General features: G+C 41.5%; 1 protein-coding gene across 3 annotated transcripts in view; it reads left to right on the top strand.

The window, feature by feature from the left end:
- Window positions 1–15217, top strand: part of szt2 (SZT2 subunit of KICSTOR complex) — a 266703-nt gene that overhangs the window by 73452 nt on the left and 178034 nt on the right. For all 3 annotated transcript variants that reach the window (XM_063064563.1, XM_063064564.1, XM_063064561.1), the window contains exons 21-26: window positions 1451–1564; window positions 4736–4936; window positions 5476–5582; window positions 11860–11995; window positions 13831–14187; window positions 14728–14953. In XM_063064563.1, coding sequence (XP_062920633.1) covers window positions 1451–1564; window positions 4736–4936; window positions 5476–5582; window positions 11860–11995; window positions 13831–14187; window positions 14728–14953 — 1141 coding nt within the window. The remainder of the gene's footprint in view (window positions 1–1450; window positions 1565–4735; window positions 4937–5475; window positions 5583–11859; window positions 11996–13830; window positions 14188–14727; window positions 14954–15217) is intronic.

The raw sequence follows: 15217 nt of genomic DNA, 5'->3' as shown, positions 1-15217 counted from the left end.
CGAGGCATGCAGGGGTGCAGCGGTAGCCGGGAGGCATCCAGCACATCTTTAAGAAAAAAGCCGAAATAAACATGCTAATTGATTATGTGTCAGGCGGCACCTAATTAATTAGCATGTTTATTTCGGCTTTTTTCTTAAAGATGTGCTGTGTGCCTCCTGGCTACTACTGCATTCTCTGTGAATCGGTACAGTACCTGTCCGTGGCCTGAGTGTTGGGGTGGTGGGACACTGGGGTGTCATTTCGTCATCTGTTTCCATTAGAGCAGGCAGCTCATCTTCTCCTATGATTGCCTGCCTCGATGTCAAAGGTCAAGATTCGTCGTCTGCTGTGGCTGATGCGGAAGGCTTGCTTGACTGCTGAGCCTCGCGCATTTTTCTATCATATAGTTCTTTATAAGGACTCAAACCATCCTGCAAATATCCCCTAAACCTACGTACCCTTTCAAAATTAAAGTCGTACTTTATCATTGCAGTGAAAATCTCATGCAGTCCCTTTCGGTCCATTCGCTACTGCATTCGGTTTGATTGTTATCCTTTCCTCTTCCAATTGCATCAGCTCTTAATCTATCAGTTCTTGGTCATGCTTCTTATCACGCACTGATTTTTCCCGCATGCTGCTTTTTTTTCGTAACAGTGAAAACACCTTCTGAAAGCGAAAACAGGGTACTAATGTAGGTCTTTCGTAACAGTGAGGTTTCGTAAAGCGAACATTCGAAAAGCGGGGGACACCTGTACATATATGTCACCATATACAATTTGGAGATTAATGTTCTTGCAGGCATACTTAATATATCCATAATAGAGTATTAAACATAATAGAATCAATGAAAGCTCCCCCAACTAGGGTGTTCAGCTGGTGTGCGCAAAAGACACCAAACAACAAAAAGAAAGAAATAATAATAAATATCAAGAACATGAGATGAAGAGTTCCTGAAAGTGAGTTCATAAATTGTGGGAATATTTCAGTGAATGTCAAGTGAAGTTGACTGAAGTTACCCCTTTGACCACCAGAGCAGATAGATATGGTTTAGTGCATCAATAATCAGTACATTATTAATGAAGCCATTATTTGTATTTTCTGCATGGCCTGTTTAACTCTGCAGACCAAGAGAGTCTGAACTTCAAAATATCCTAACAAATGAATTGTTGTGTAATTGCATTATGTTCTTTCCAACTGTCTATTTTTCTCTTATCCACTACAACCTTTGACTGCATTGCTTTATAATTATTCCCATTATTCTGCTTCAGGGTTTGTGCTTGAACTTCCTTAAGTATGTTTCTTTATCTTTATTCTAATAATAACCATGTGATATGCCTTCTTTTAATCAAATGTGATGTCTTTAATGTTCTGAGAGTGCTACATGCACTATACCTTTTTTCCCCACTTGAACCCTCTCTTCGTTCCACAATCCAGCTAGAATGACTACCCTTTTCTTGTTTTCTAAAACAGGTGAGAATGACGGAGAGAATGACTTCATCCAAACAATACCATTTCAGTTTGATCTGATGAAACTTTTGCCAAAATGCCAACAGACAGAGTTACTTTTTCATACCTTGACTAAAGGTAAGATATCAAAGTAATGCTTTTCTGGAATAGGGAAAACCATAATGCCTGCATTCAATGAAGATACGCCCATAGGGATATCATGTGAGGTGGTTCCACTTGTGCTTGAGGCACACACCCTTGCTTCATCACTTGCCTGTTACTCTACAGTTACAGGTGATGTAAGGACGAACAAGAGAAAATCTGTAGGTGCTGGAAATCCGAGCAACACACACAAAATGCTGGAGGAGCTCAGCAGGCCAGGCGGCATCTATGGGAAAGAGTACAGCCAATGTCTCAAGCTGTGACCCTTCATCAGGACTGGAGGAAAAACATGAGTCAGAGTAAGAGGGTTGGAGGAGGGGAGGAAGAACTGCAAGGTGATAGGTGAAACCAGGAGGGGAGTGAGTGAAGTAAGGAGCTGGGAAGAAACTAGAGGCTGGTGGTGACCTGATGAAAGGAAATAAGATAATCAGAAATGTAGTTTACCTGATTGGTAGCCTAGCAAATGTTATTACTGCACTCTGCAATTGCACTCTGCATACAGTTTAATAGCAGAACATTTCCTTGCTGGAATTCCCTGTGCCTAAGCCAGGAAATCTGCTTGTTTGACCTGGTACAGAATCTGCAAGCCTGTTCATATGACTGGAGGTACTGCAGCAGAGAGGAAGTAAGCCAAGAACAATATAATGTTATTTTGTTGTTAAAATTATTTGTTTATAATAGTATTTTAATGATTTAAAAGTTTCTCTGACTTTATTTGAAAAGCTTGTATGGTTTATATTTCAAATTTATTTTTAATATTTGTAACTTTTTTGGAGCCTCAGGAGCCATCAGAAAATCTAATTTTTTTGTCCTTGCAGCATAGAAGGAGACCATATAATCCATCAAGTCTGAGTAAGCCCTTTAGTCACACCCTCCTCCTAACCCATTTCTCCCTCACATGCCATTAATTCCAGCTTCTATCATTCAGCTGCATCTGGGATAATGTACAGTCGTTTGTTCATTATGTGCTGTGTCATATGACATGAGCAATCATGATCTTTCCATGACCATTGATGTTCTTGGCAGTATTTTCTACACAAGTGGCTTGCCATTGCCTCCTTCTGGGCAGTGTCTTTACAAGGCTAGTGGAGGAAAGGAGCGCCCTATACCTCCTTTCGTAGAGATATATCTTTGGACTTTCAGAGGAAATCAAATCATAGAACATAGAACAGTACTGCACAGTACAGTCCCTTCAGCCCACAGTGTTGTGCCAACCCTCAAACCCTGCCTCCCATATAACCCCCACCTTAAATTCCTCCATATACCTGTCTAGTAGTCTCTTAAATTTCACTCCTCCACCACTGACTCAGGCAGTGCATTCCACGCACCAACCACTCTCTGAGTAAAAAAACCTTCCTCTAATATCCCCCTTGAACTTCCCACCCCTTACCTTAAAGCCATGTCCTCTTGTATTGAGCCGTGGTACCCTGGGGAAGAGGCGCTGGCTGTCCACTCTATCTATTCCTCTTAATATCTTGTATACCTCTATCATGTCTCCTGTCATCCTCCTTCTCTCCAAAAAGTAAAGCCATAGCTCCCTTAATCTCTGATCATAATGCATACTCTCTAAACCAGGCAGCATCCTGGTAAATCTCCTCTGTACCCTTTCCAATGCTTCCACATCCTTCCTATAGTGAGGTGACCAGAGCTGGACACAGTACTCCAAGTGTGGCCTAACCAGAGTTTTTAGAGCTGCATCATTACCTTGCGACTCTTAAGCTCTATCCCTCCACTTATAAAAACTAACACCCCATAAGCTTTCTTAACTACCCTATCCACCTGTGAGGCAACTTTCAGTGATCTGTGGACATGTACCCCCAGATCCCTCTGCTCCTCCACACTACCAAGTATCCTGCCATTTACTTTGTACTCTGCCTTGGAGTTTGTTCTTCCGAAGTGTACCACCTCACACTTCTCCGGGTTGAACTCCATCTGCCACTTCTCAGCCCACTTCTGCATCCTATCAATATCTCTCTGCAATCTTCAACAATCCTCTACACTATCTACAACACCAACAACCTTTGTGTCATCTGTAAACTTGCCAACCCACCTTTCTACCCCCACATCCAGATCGTTAATAAAAATCACGAAAAGTAGAGGTCCTAGAACCGATCCTTGTGGGACACCACTAGTCACAACCCTCCAATCCGAATGTATTCCCTTCACCACGACCCTCTGCCTTCTGCAGGCAAGCCAATTCTGAATCCACCTGGCCAAACTTCCCTGGATCCCATGCCTTGTTAAAATACATTAGGGCGGATAAGTCCCCGGGGCATGACGGAATATTCCCCAGGCTGCTCCACGAGGCAAGGGAAGAAATTGCTGAGCCTCTGTCTAGGATCTTTATGTCCTTGTTGTCCACGGGAATGGTACTGGAGGATTGGAGGGATGCGAATGTTGTCCCCTTGTTCAAAAAAGGGATAGTCCGGGTAATTATAGACCAGTGAGCCTTGCATCTGTGGTGGGAAAGCTGTTGGAAAAGATTCTTAGAGATAGGATCTGTGTGCATTATGGTCTGATCAGGTGGTAGAGGGACAGTCAGCATGGCTTTGTGAAGGGCAGATCGTGTCTAACAAGCCTGATAGAGTTCTTTGAGGAGGTGATCAGGCCTATAGATGAGGGTAGTGCAGTGGATGTGATCTACATGGATTTTAGTAAGGCATTTGACAAGGTTCCACGCGGTAGGCTTATTCAAAAAGTCAGAAATCATGCAAGTGAAACCCAGATAGTTGCAGAAAGAACATGCAAATTCTATGCAGACAGAACCAAAGGTTAGGATTGAAGCCAGGTCTCTGGACCTGTGAGGTAGCAGCATTATAGGTGCATTGCTGGACTCTGCTCATAATGACAAAACCTACAAAACATAGTTTTGCTATGTGTCAAAGCTTTTTTCCTGCTTTGTAGCTTGGGTTTGTTTTGAGAAGTCAATGTTAGCAATGGCATTACAAAAAGTCCTAGTGAAATTCTGCTCCACACCAGTCAGGTCCAGGAGACTTCACTGCCCATTGTCTCCTCCCCATAGACTATTTACAAATATGACGCTATGTGTCTGTATGATGCTGCCATATACTATTCCCAAAAACTGTTTAAAGCTTGAGTTCTATTATATATTTGGAGGATTATCCTCTGTTGTGCCTTTTCTTTCAGGGGAGGATGATGGAAGTGCAAAGGAAACCACTTCTTTGCCCAATGAGATTCTCTTGAGTCTTTTCCATAATTGTTTACAAGAGACTCTCAGTGATCGGGAATTGCCTTTGGCTGACTCTGATCATGCAACTTTTATGCAGCAAATTTTGCAACGGGATCGAAATGGGCATTCCATTCCCTTCACTCTACCACCTGTAAAAGGTAAAATAATGTAGATATTTTTCACTTGCTTGTATCAACTTTTGGTCTTAATAAGCCACAAAATTTTAATGTTTTTTTTTCCATATTAGTTCAGGATCTATGTAGAACATAGAACAGTTACAGCACAGGAACAGTCCCTTCGACCTACAATGTTGTGCTAAGACAATTGAATGAGAAAACAAATGGGCAACTGGACTAATCCTCTCTTTTTACAGAATGCCCATGTCCTCAGATTCATATGCTTATCTAAGTATCTCTTAAATGCCCCAATCTTTCTGTCTCTACCACCACCCCAGGTGTTTCAAAGAGAGGTTGTACTTCTTTGCTCTGTGGCTCATCACATTTTAGCACATGAGGAGCTAGCTTAAGGAAGAGGTTTCTGTTTCTATTAAAATTTCCATCAATCCCAACTAAAAACAAATGAAGTTTGCCATTTGAGTTCGATGTTTTCAGGGCATTGCAATATCTTTATAAATCTAGTTCAATCAGAATAAGATGCTTGCAGCATGCTTACTTGTTATATCCTGTTTCTTCACTAGAAGAACCACTGAAAGTGTTCAAAAAATTGGAGAGACAAGACACAATGATGTCATTGCATGCCCTGGGGAATAACAAAGAGGTCATGGGTTCAACCAGCACGTTACAGGTGAGTTTAGGAAGTCTGTAGTGGTATATTGTGGTGAGGCATGCTCTGGACTGCTGAACTCATCCAAAACCTTTTTAATGTCCCTTGGGAATCCCGCTGAACTAAGAGTCCTGCTTAACAAAGAGTCAAAGTACATTTATTATCAAAGTATGTATGTAGTATACAACTCTGCGATTCATCTTCCCGCAGACAGCTATAAAACAAAGAAAGAAAACCATGGAACCCATTCAAAGAAAAACATCAGACTCCCAACACACAAAAACCGAGCGAAAATGTAGAATGTAAAACACCAAATCACAAATCGTTGCACCAGTCCAGGTATATTCATTTCAACTCAGTTCAGTTCAGTCTAGCGCTGTGTTGTTCATTAGTTTCAGGTCGCAGAACTTGTCCACCCTGATCAAAATCACACCAAATAGCGACAAAAAAGGACTGACCAGAAACCAGAAACATTTCATAACGTGGACTACAGAGTAAAACCCACAACCCATAAGCCATAGTGAAATTACAGCACTTCAAGGTTTTGTTAGTGTTGAGAATTTAGAGTTCCTGCCAATTCCAAAGAGAGTAGCATTAAAGTGTTTCAAATTTAACAAACTTTCTTCTAACTATGTAGCAGATAAAAACAATGAAAGAAATTGATGTTTGAAGATGGTGATTTGCTTGGGCTAAGGGTAGGTTATTAAACATTACTTCCACCAGCAGCAAACTGGATAAGTGTCACACTCTTGGCACTTAATTTAAGGTTTGTGTGTGATAGGTATCAGTATAACTATGTCATATGATGTGATATATGATTATGTCATAAGTGATATGACTGTTTCAGCTACTAACAAACTATTGTTTAGTTTCAAGTTGTTTCCAATGATAATCTTACGTATTTGATAAATTTCTTTATAACTGAATTAAGTTTGAAAATAGCTTTACATTTTGTCCTATTCATTTGTGATTAATTTGGACTCTTGAGCTAATATTTAATGTAATAAAGGGTTGTGTGCAGTGAATTTAGTCACTCGTGATAATGCTCAGTACAAGTGAAGAATGGATTCTCCCATGTGATCATATCCCTGGATTTAACTTGTAACTTCAATTTGTTGCCAATAGTAATAAAATATTTTATTTATATAGCATTACTAAAGTTAGATTCTATTTTATGATTACATATTTCTGCCTGCAGGAGTAGTGCAATCGTTTTAATAGTACTAATTCAAGCCTGTTCCTTTGTGATGCAACATCTTAGGGCAATTCATTCCCTATACTTCAAGTATACTGACACATTATATTGAAATAGTAATTTTACAGTTTGAAAGGAGCGCTTGTTTGAGATTGTGTTTCATCCTTGCATTATTAAGTAGAATTATAGTGATGTCAAGGATCAGTCAGTGGGAATACCTGATGATATAGGTATTATATGAATACCTGTTCGATGAATATAAAAGTTAACAAAATATTTACTGTGAAGGGAAGTATGTAGAATATGAGATGTCCTGCTGGAGAGATGTAATTGGAGATTACCTTCTCGAGAAATTAAGAATCGACAATAATTGCTGGTCTTAGACCAGAAGACTCAGGAGCAAAACTAGAATACTCAGCCAATCGAGACTGCTCTGCCATTCCACCATGGCTGATTTATTATCCCTCTCAAACCCATTCTGCTTTCTCCCCTTAATGTTTGATGCCCTGACTAATCAAGAACTTATCAACCTCTATTTTAAATATACTCCACAGCTGCCTGTGGCAATCATTTCCACACATTTGCTATCTCTGGCTAAAGGAATTCCTCATCACCTCTGTTCTAAATGGACGTCTCTCTATTCTGTAAACTCCAGCGGGTACAGGCACAAAGCCATTATAGGCTCCTCATACATTCACCTTTTCGTTCCAGGAACTATTCTTGTACAGTTAAACCTCTTCTGGACCCTCTCAGTGCCAGCAAATCTTTTCTTGGATATGAGGCCCAAAATTTCTCACAATACTCTTAAGTCCTGCCTGACCAATGCCGTATAAAGTTTCGACATTGCATCCTTGCTCTTATATTCTAGTCAAAGTTTAAAGTAAATTTATTACTGAAGTACATGGTGTATATGTCACCATATACAACCCTAAGATTCCTTTTTCAAAGGTTCAAAGGTACAATTTAATGTCAGAGAAATGTATACAGTATACATTCTGAAATGCTTTTTCTTCATAACCATCCACAAAAACAGAGGAGTGCCCCAAGAATGAGGTGATCATAGTAAATACGAGAAACACTATAGAATCAATGTAAAACCCACACCGAACAAGGTAGGTAACAGCCAGTGTGGGGGGAAAAAACAAACCTGCAAAATACAAAAAGAAAGAGAAAAGAAGATAATAATTAATAAATAAGCAATAAATATCAAGGACATGAGATAAAAGTCCTTGAAAGTGTGTCCATAGGTTTAGGGAACATTTCAATGATGGGGCAAGTGAAGTTGAGTGAAGTTATCCCTTCTGGTTCAAGAGCATGTTGGTTGAGGGGTAATAACTGTTTCTGAACCTGGTGGTGTGGGTCCTGAGGCTCCTGTACCACCTTCCTGATGGTAGCAGCAAGAAGAAAGCATGGCCTGGATGGTGATGATTCATGCTACTTTCCAGTAGCAGTTCTCCATGTAAGTGTGCTCAGTGGGGGGGAAGGGCTTTACCTGTGATGGATTGGGCCACATCCACTTTGTTTTTTAGCTTTTCCATATATGGGCATTAGCATTTCCATACCAGGCCATGATGCAATCAATGTGTATTCTCCACTGTGCAGCTATGAAAGCTTGTCAAAGTTTTAGATGACATGCTGAATCTTCCCAAGCTTCTAATAAAGTGGAGGCGCTGCCTTGCTTTCTTTGTAATGGCACTTGAGTACCAGACCCAGGACAGATCTTCTGAAATTATAACACCAAGGAATTTAAAGTTGCTGACCCTCTCCACTTCTAATTCCCCTAATGAGGACTGGCGCATCGACCTCCAGTAATGATCTCCTTGGTCTTGCTGACATTGAGGGAGAGCCAGCTTTTCAATCTCCCTCCTATATGCTGATACGTCACCATCTTTGAATTGACCAACAACAATGGTATCATCAGCAAACTTAAATACAGCATTGGAGTTGTGCTTAATCTCAGAGTCAAGTATAAAGTGAGTAGAATAGGGGCTAAGCACACAACCTTGTGGTGCAGCTGTGCTGAGGAAAATTGTGGGTCTGCAAGTGAGGAAATCAAGGATTGTGTTGCACAAGGTGGTATTGAGGCCTAGGACTTGAAGCTTATTGATTAGTTTTGAGGGAATAATAGTATTGAATGCTGAGTCGTAATCATTTAGGAGCATCCTGATGTACGTATCCTCGCTGTCCAGATGTTCCAGGATTGAATGAAGACCAATGAAATGGTATCTGCCATTTGTTGTGCCAGTAGACAAATTGGGATGGATCCAAGTCACTTCTCAGGCAGGAATTAATATGTTTCATCAGCAACCTCTCAAAGCACTCCATCACAGCGACTGCAAGTTCTACTGGATGATAGTCACTGAGGCAGATTACCACGTTCTTCTTAGGCACCGGTGTAATTGAAGCCTGTTTGAAGCAAGTGGGTATCTCAGACTGCCAAAGCGAGAGGTTAAAGATAGCAGTGAACACTCCAGCCAATTGATCATCAGCATAAATGTACTCGGCCATGTACCCTGTCTGGGCTGGATGCTTTCTCTGGGTTTGCCCTTCTAAAGGGTGCTCTCACGTTGGCCTCAGAGACTGAAATCACAGGGGGAGCGGAGGCAGTGGGAGTTGGTGAAGTGAGCATAAATGGCATTGAGCTTATTCTGGGAGTGAAGCTTTTTTAACCCAAGTCCTTTTGCACCTCTGGTTTTTGAATTTTCTCCCCATTTAGAAAATAGTATACACCTTTATTCCTTCTACCAAAGTGCATAAACATACACTTCCTACACAACATTCCATCTGCCACTTATTTGCACATTCTACCAATCTGCCCAACTCCTTCTGCAGACTCCCTGCTTCCTCAACACTACCTGTTCTTCTACCTGTCCTTGTATTGTTTGCAAACTTGGCCATTAAGCCATCAATTTCATCATGATATATAACAGGAAAAGAAGCGGTTCCAATAGCGAGCCCTGCAGAACACCAGTAGTCAACGGCAGGGAGCCAATCTTGTATCCATCTTTCCTGTGATACCATGTGCTTTTACCTTGTTAACCATCCTGGATTGTCGTGCGGCCGCAGAATCTGCTGCTGTCCCCCTAACTGTCGAAGCCCCTAGCACTATCGCTCTGCCACTGGCCTAGCTGCTTCTGCTGTGCCCTGATAGGTCATCCCCCAGGAGTATCCAAAGGGGTATATTTGTTTGCTGAGTGGAATGGCCATAGGGGAACACTGCACTGACTACGTACTCCCCTTATTTCTCATGGTGCTCACCTACCTGCAATCTGGAGCCTGCACTCTGGGTGACCACATCTGTAAAAGTCTTACATATGAGGCTTTCAACCGCCTTGATGGTCCTGAGTACATCCAGCTCCAGTTCCTTGACCTTATCAGTCAGGAGCAGATGTAGTCATCAGGGAGTCAGTTAGGTCAGCGGTCCCCAACCACCGGGCTGCGAGGAAGCAATATGATTTGCTGATATGAGTCAGCTGCACCTTTTCTCATCCCCTGTCACGGCCACTGTTGAGCCATTACGCATGCCAGGTCATTACCCGCGCGTCATCCGTGTCAGCGCGGGAAGGAGATCAACTCTTTAAGTTTGCAAATTACGGTGGGCTGAGAAGTATGTTTGACATAACATCTCTGCCGGCATTCTGGATCAAAGTCAAGGCTGAATATCCTGAGATAGCCACGAAAGCACTGAAAACGTTGCTTCCATTTCCAACATCGTATCTCTGCGAAGCGGAGTTTTCTGCAATGAATGCAAATAAAACTAAGTTGCGGAATAGACTGGACATAAGGAACCCCCTTCAAGTATCACTGTCTCCCATCACCCCTTGATGGGGCTGTCTCGTTGCAGGGAAACAAGCCCAGGGCTCCCACTGATTCAGCGATATTGGTGTGTTGCAATGATTTTATATGTTCATACGGGGAAAATATGTGCTGTGTGTTTAATATACAAACGTTACTTAAAATGTTATGATGCTATTGACATATAACCATATAACAATTACAGCACGGAAACAGGCCATCTCTGCCCTTCTAGTCCGTGCCGAACGCTACTCTCACCTAGTCCCACCAACCTGCACTCAGCCCACAACCCTCCATTCCTTTCCTGTCCATATACCTATCCAATTTTTCTTTAAATGGTAATATCGAATCTGCTTCTGCCACTTCTACTGGAAGTTCGTTCAATACTTACTTCAAGCTCCCTGTCCTCCCCTGATAATTGACTTATCACTATATTCATGCGAGGAAAATATGCGCCGTGTTTAATATTAAATTTGTTAGATAAACCCTTTTAGAAACAAAATTGAGTGTATTAGCCAATTATCACCTATAGTCTGGTCGTGATTAACACCCCCCCCCGAACAGAATCACCAAAAACAATTTTCAGAAAAAAAGCAGCAGGTACACGTATGCGCAGGTAACGCATGCGCAATGGTGCCCACGCAAGGCTTCATGATCATTGTAGTCTTTGGGTAAACAACGTACTTGACTGCTACTCTTCGCTGTTGGCAACCCTGCACCCTTCCACCCCCTGGGTCGGCCGGTCCGCAAGAATATGTCAATATTAAACCGGTCCGCAGTGCAAAAAATGTTGGGGACCCCTGAGTTAGGTGACCTGAAATCCCACATCTCACAGGAGGAGCTGAACTATCATTCTGCCTGCACTTGTTATACCTGTAACTTCTTAATCTTAAGATTAAGCCTATGCCTGTCCTGGCCCAAGCTTGTTGAGCAGAAGCCTGACCACTCTAACACTGGCGCACTCCTACAATGGCTGCTCTGCTTAAACACCTCGTTTCTTTTTATTGCTCCCTGCCGTATTCTTAAAAAGATTGCGGTAATTGTCACCCACCAAAAAGTTCTAAAAGGCTCCTACATCTTTTTAAGCTCCGCACAGCTTCACCAGTGAATGACCTCTTGCGATTAATGTAGCCCACCAAAAAGTTCCAAAAAATTTTTGAGTCTTGCTAGTGGGTATACTTCCTGATAATGAACAAAATATGTGGCAGTTCTTGTAATAAAATGCATTTTCAGAAAGCTTACTCCAGAATGAAATATTTGAAATTCTTACTTAATGCTTTGCATTAAAAATATGCTTCTCTTGATTAGAGTGTTGGGAATGCTGATATGACTGAGGACAATGTAGTTTCAGTTGAAAATGAGACCATTCCTCAGTGGAGATGTTATACCAGATTTGTGAATGCACAACAAATCCTGCTCATCTTTTTGCCAGCCACCTTTTCTGGTAAGTTTTATCAATGTATCTTTATTTTTTGGCACATGTTGCTTGAAGAGGCAAGTTAGCTTGCTGTTTCTTGTTAGAATTCATTTCATGCGTTCCATTCGTTCAGTTATACATAATGGCTTTCAAAGCTATAGTTCCTTTGTAGTGTTTTAGAAGGTTCATTGTAAGTTGATACACACAAAATGCTGGTGGAACACAGCAAGCCAGACAGCATCTATAGGAAGAAGAACAGTCGATGTTTTGGGTCAAGACCCTTCGTCAGGATTAACGGAAAAAAGAAATAGTAAGAGATTTGTTAACACGTACACTCTGTCCACCAGAGGAAGCCGGATCTCCCGGTGGCCACACATTTTAATTCCACGTCCTATTCCCATTCCGATATGTCAATCCATGGCCTCCTCTATTATTGAGATGAAGCCACACTCAGGTTGGAGGAACAACACCTTATATTCCGTCTGGGTAGCCTCCAACCTGATGGCATTAGCATTGATTTCTTTAACTTCTGTTAATGCCCCTCCTCCCCTTCTTATCCCATCCCTATCTATTTATTTCTCCCCCCTCCTTCCCCCACCCCCACCACAATAACTCCTTGCCTGTTCTCCATCTTCCTCTGGTGCTTCCCTCCCCCTTTCTTTCTTCCAAGTCCTTCAGTCCCATGATACTCCCCTTTCTCCAGCTTTGTATCCCTTTCGCCAATCAACTTCCCAGGTCTTGGCTTCATCCCTCCTCCTCCTGTCTTCTCCTATCATTTCTGGTCCTCCCCCTCCCCCCCCCACTTTCAAATTTCTTACTATCTCTTTTTTCCATTAGTCCTGCTGAGCCCCACTTTCAAATCTCTTACTATCTCTTTTTTCCGTTAGTCCTGCTGAGGGGTCTTGACCCGAAACGTCAACTGTTCTTCTTCCTATAGATGCTGCCTGGGCCTGCTGTGTTCCACCAGCATTTTGTGTGTGTTGCTTGAATTTCCAGCATCTGCAGATTTTCTCATGTTAGTGTGATTATTTGTTTGCGTTTTGTTTCCAACTACTATATTTTTATCTTAAAGAATGTGAATGCTATCTGTTGAAAGTGTTCATTATAAATATCCTGTTTCCTAAATGAACAGCAAATTTAATAAGGCGAAATATTGTCACAGATTGTGGGAGCAGAGTTTACTGCTCTGTGGCAATGAGGTAAGATGTCCCATGAGAGGCCACCCTAGGAGCTGCACAAAATAACTTGTGTAAAAGTTTGAGGTACAACTTTTATTTAAAAGTCCTGTCTTTAAAAACCTGAAGTAACTGCAGTTGATGGAAGCTTTTTGTTTGCATTTGCCTGGAGCCTAACATAATGTTATGTGTGTGGATCTTTACCTAGAGGCACCGATCTCTATCTGAAGTGGCTTGGTACCATTCTTTGTTGGCATCTTGTAGCACAGTTGTCAGAGATGAACATAGCAGGCTGGTTTCTTCATGTCAGGCATTATGCCCAGACATTCTCAGGACTTTTCCCTAAATTTTAGTAAGCAGGGTGGACATACTCGTCTGGAAACTATGGTGACAAAGTGAATCAAAACAATAATTTAAGAAGGCTGGATATAAAGAAAATATTTCTGATGCTTAATTTGCTCAAAATGAAAATTGTAAAGATCAAATGACTTGAAAATGAAATTCGATCAGATTGGTCATAAGCACAATTGTTGGACTTTTCCTGGCATATATACCTCTATTAACACTGAAGTTGAAAATAATAATTATTATATTAATCATTAACTAGTGATGGAATAAGGGAGTTAATATTTTTGTGACATTTTTTTAAAAATGTGTTTTCTTTCTGTGCTCTCTATTTCTACGAAGATATGCAGCAACTGATGACCCCTGAGACTGATGAGAGTACAAAGAGTGCTGGTGTAGGAAATGAAGAACTGCTACAAGTTGAAATGAGGGAGTCCTCTTTGAGTGAGCACTTGAAAGGATTTAGTGCCTCCTTGGCAATAAAAATGCCTGAAGTGGGTTGTTTTGGTGGACTTGATAGTGAAGCTGACCAAATGGCAATGAGTATTTCAAAGAATAACACTATCAAGATAGACTCTCTATCCCCAGGACAAGAAAACAAGTCCACTCAGCCTACAACACTCCCTTCTCCGATTCTGGCAACAGGGAATGACATGTCATTATTTGATTCAGAGAAGGAGAAAGTACAACCTGATACAGGTAAGGGTTGCTCTCTGTGCAATGATTGCTGCTTTGTTTACTTAGAAGTGGGGTTATGACTCCTCCTCTCGGTCTGAAAGCTGTTATTTTAAGTTTAGATTGAATATTTTTGAGACTTGAGCTCTGAGATTTTCGAGCCACTTTATGCAGCAGTGCTGAGTGAACGGTGCATCTTGGACGTGCCACCAGTCTTTTGGGTGACATAATACCCAGCTGGACCACAAAAGATCTCAATGAATCAGGAGTGTTGCCATTCACCCTGCCAATTCATATTCCTCCATTTTAGTTTGGGGGGAAGAAGCAGATTATCTAGTTTTTATCACATGGTTAGGAATTTGTACAAAAAACAGCTACCCTATTTTCTAGATTATAACAATATCTCCCTTCAAAGTACTTTAAAATGTACTTTCAACATTGCTACATAAATACAAATATACTTCTTTTCTTGCACTTATTCTAATATGCTCTGCCAGCTAGTCAGTATTTTTTAGTCTCTTTTGTGTTGCTTAATGTATTTCACACCTCTAACGCCTTCCTCAGATACTGACTCTGCATCTTCAGAAACAATGAAGGAACGAGTGGAGTTCAGTTTGCCTCCAAAGAAAGACTTCCACATCACATTTAGTAGACAGTCCTCGCGGGTTGACGCCAGTGATCCAGACCGCCTTCGATGCCCGATCTATGTGTACAACTGCTCACTGGATTCATTGAAAGAGCAACTTGTGAATTCTTGCATAGAGCGGCCAAATCGGGACATTTATATCAGGTGGGGATATTTATTTTTTCTTTCTGCTCAGAATGGATCAGGTAAGTACCTGCCAATCTGAGTGTATCATGGGAGCAACAGCTTGACGTTTCCACTAATCCAGTCATCTCCCCTTCTGATTTTGAGTATGTTCTCTGGTGCAGGTTGTAAGACCATAAGACATGAGAGCAGATATTATACTACTCAGCCCATTGATTGCTTTGCCAATCCATCACGGTTGATTTATTATCCCACTCAACCCCAATCTTCAGCCTTTTCCCTGTA

The sequence above is a fragment of the Mobula hypostoma genome, chromosome 12 (assembly GCF_963921235.1).
Source record: "Mobula hypostoma chromosome 12, sMobHyp1.1, whole genome shotgun sequence".
In the NCBI taxonomy this organism is placed as follows: Eukaryota; Metazoa; Chordata; class Chondrichthyes; order Myliobatiformes; family Myliobatidae; genus Mobula; species Mobula hypostoma.
Note: the sequence above shows the minus strand (reverse complement) of the source record. Positions and strands in the feature narration are given on the sequence as shown.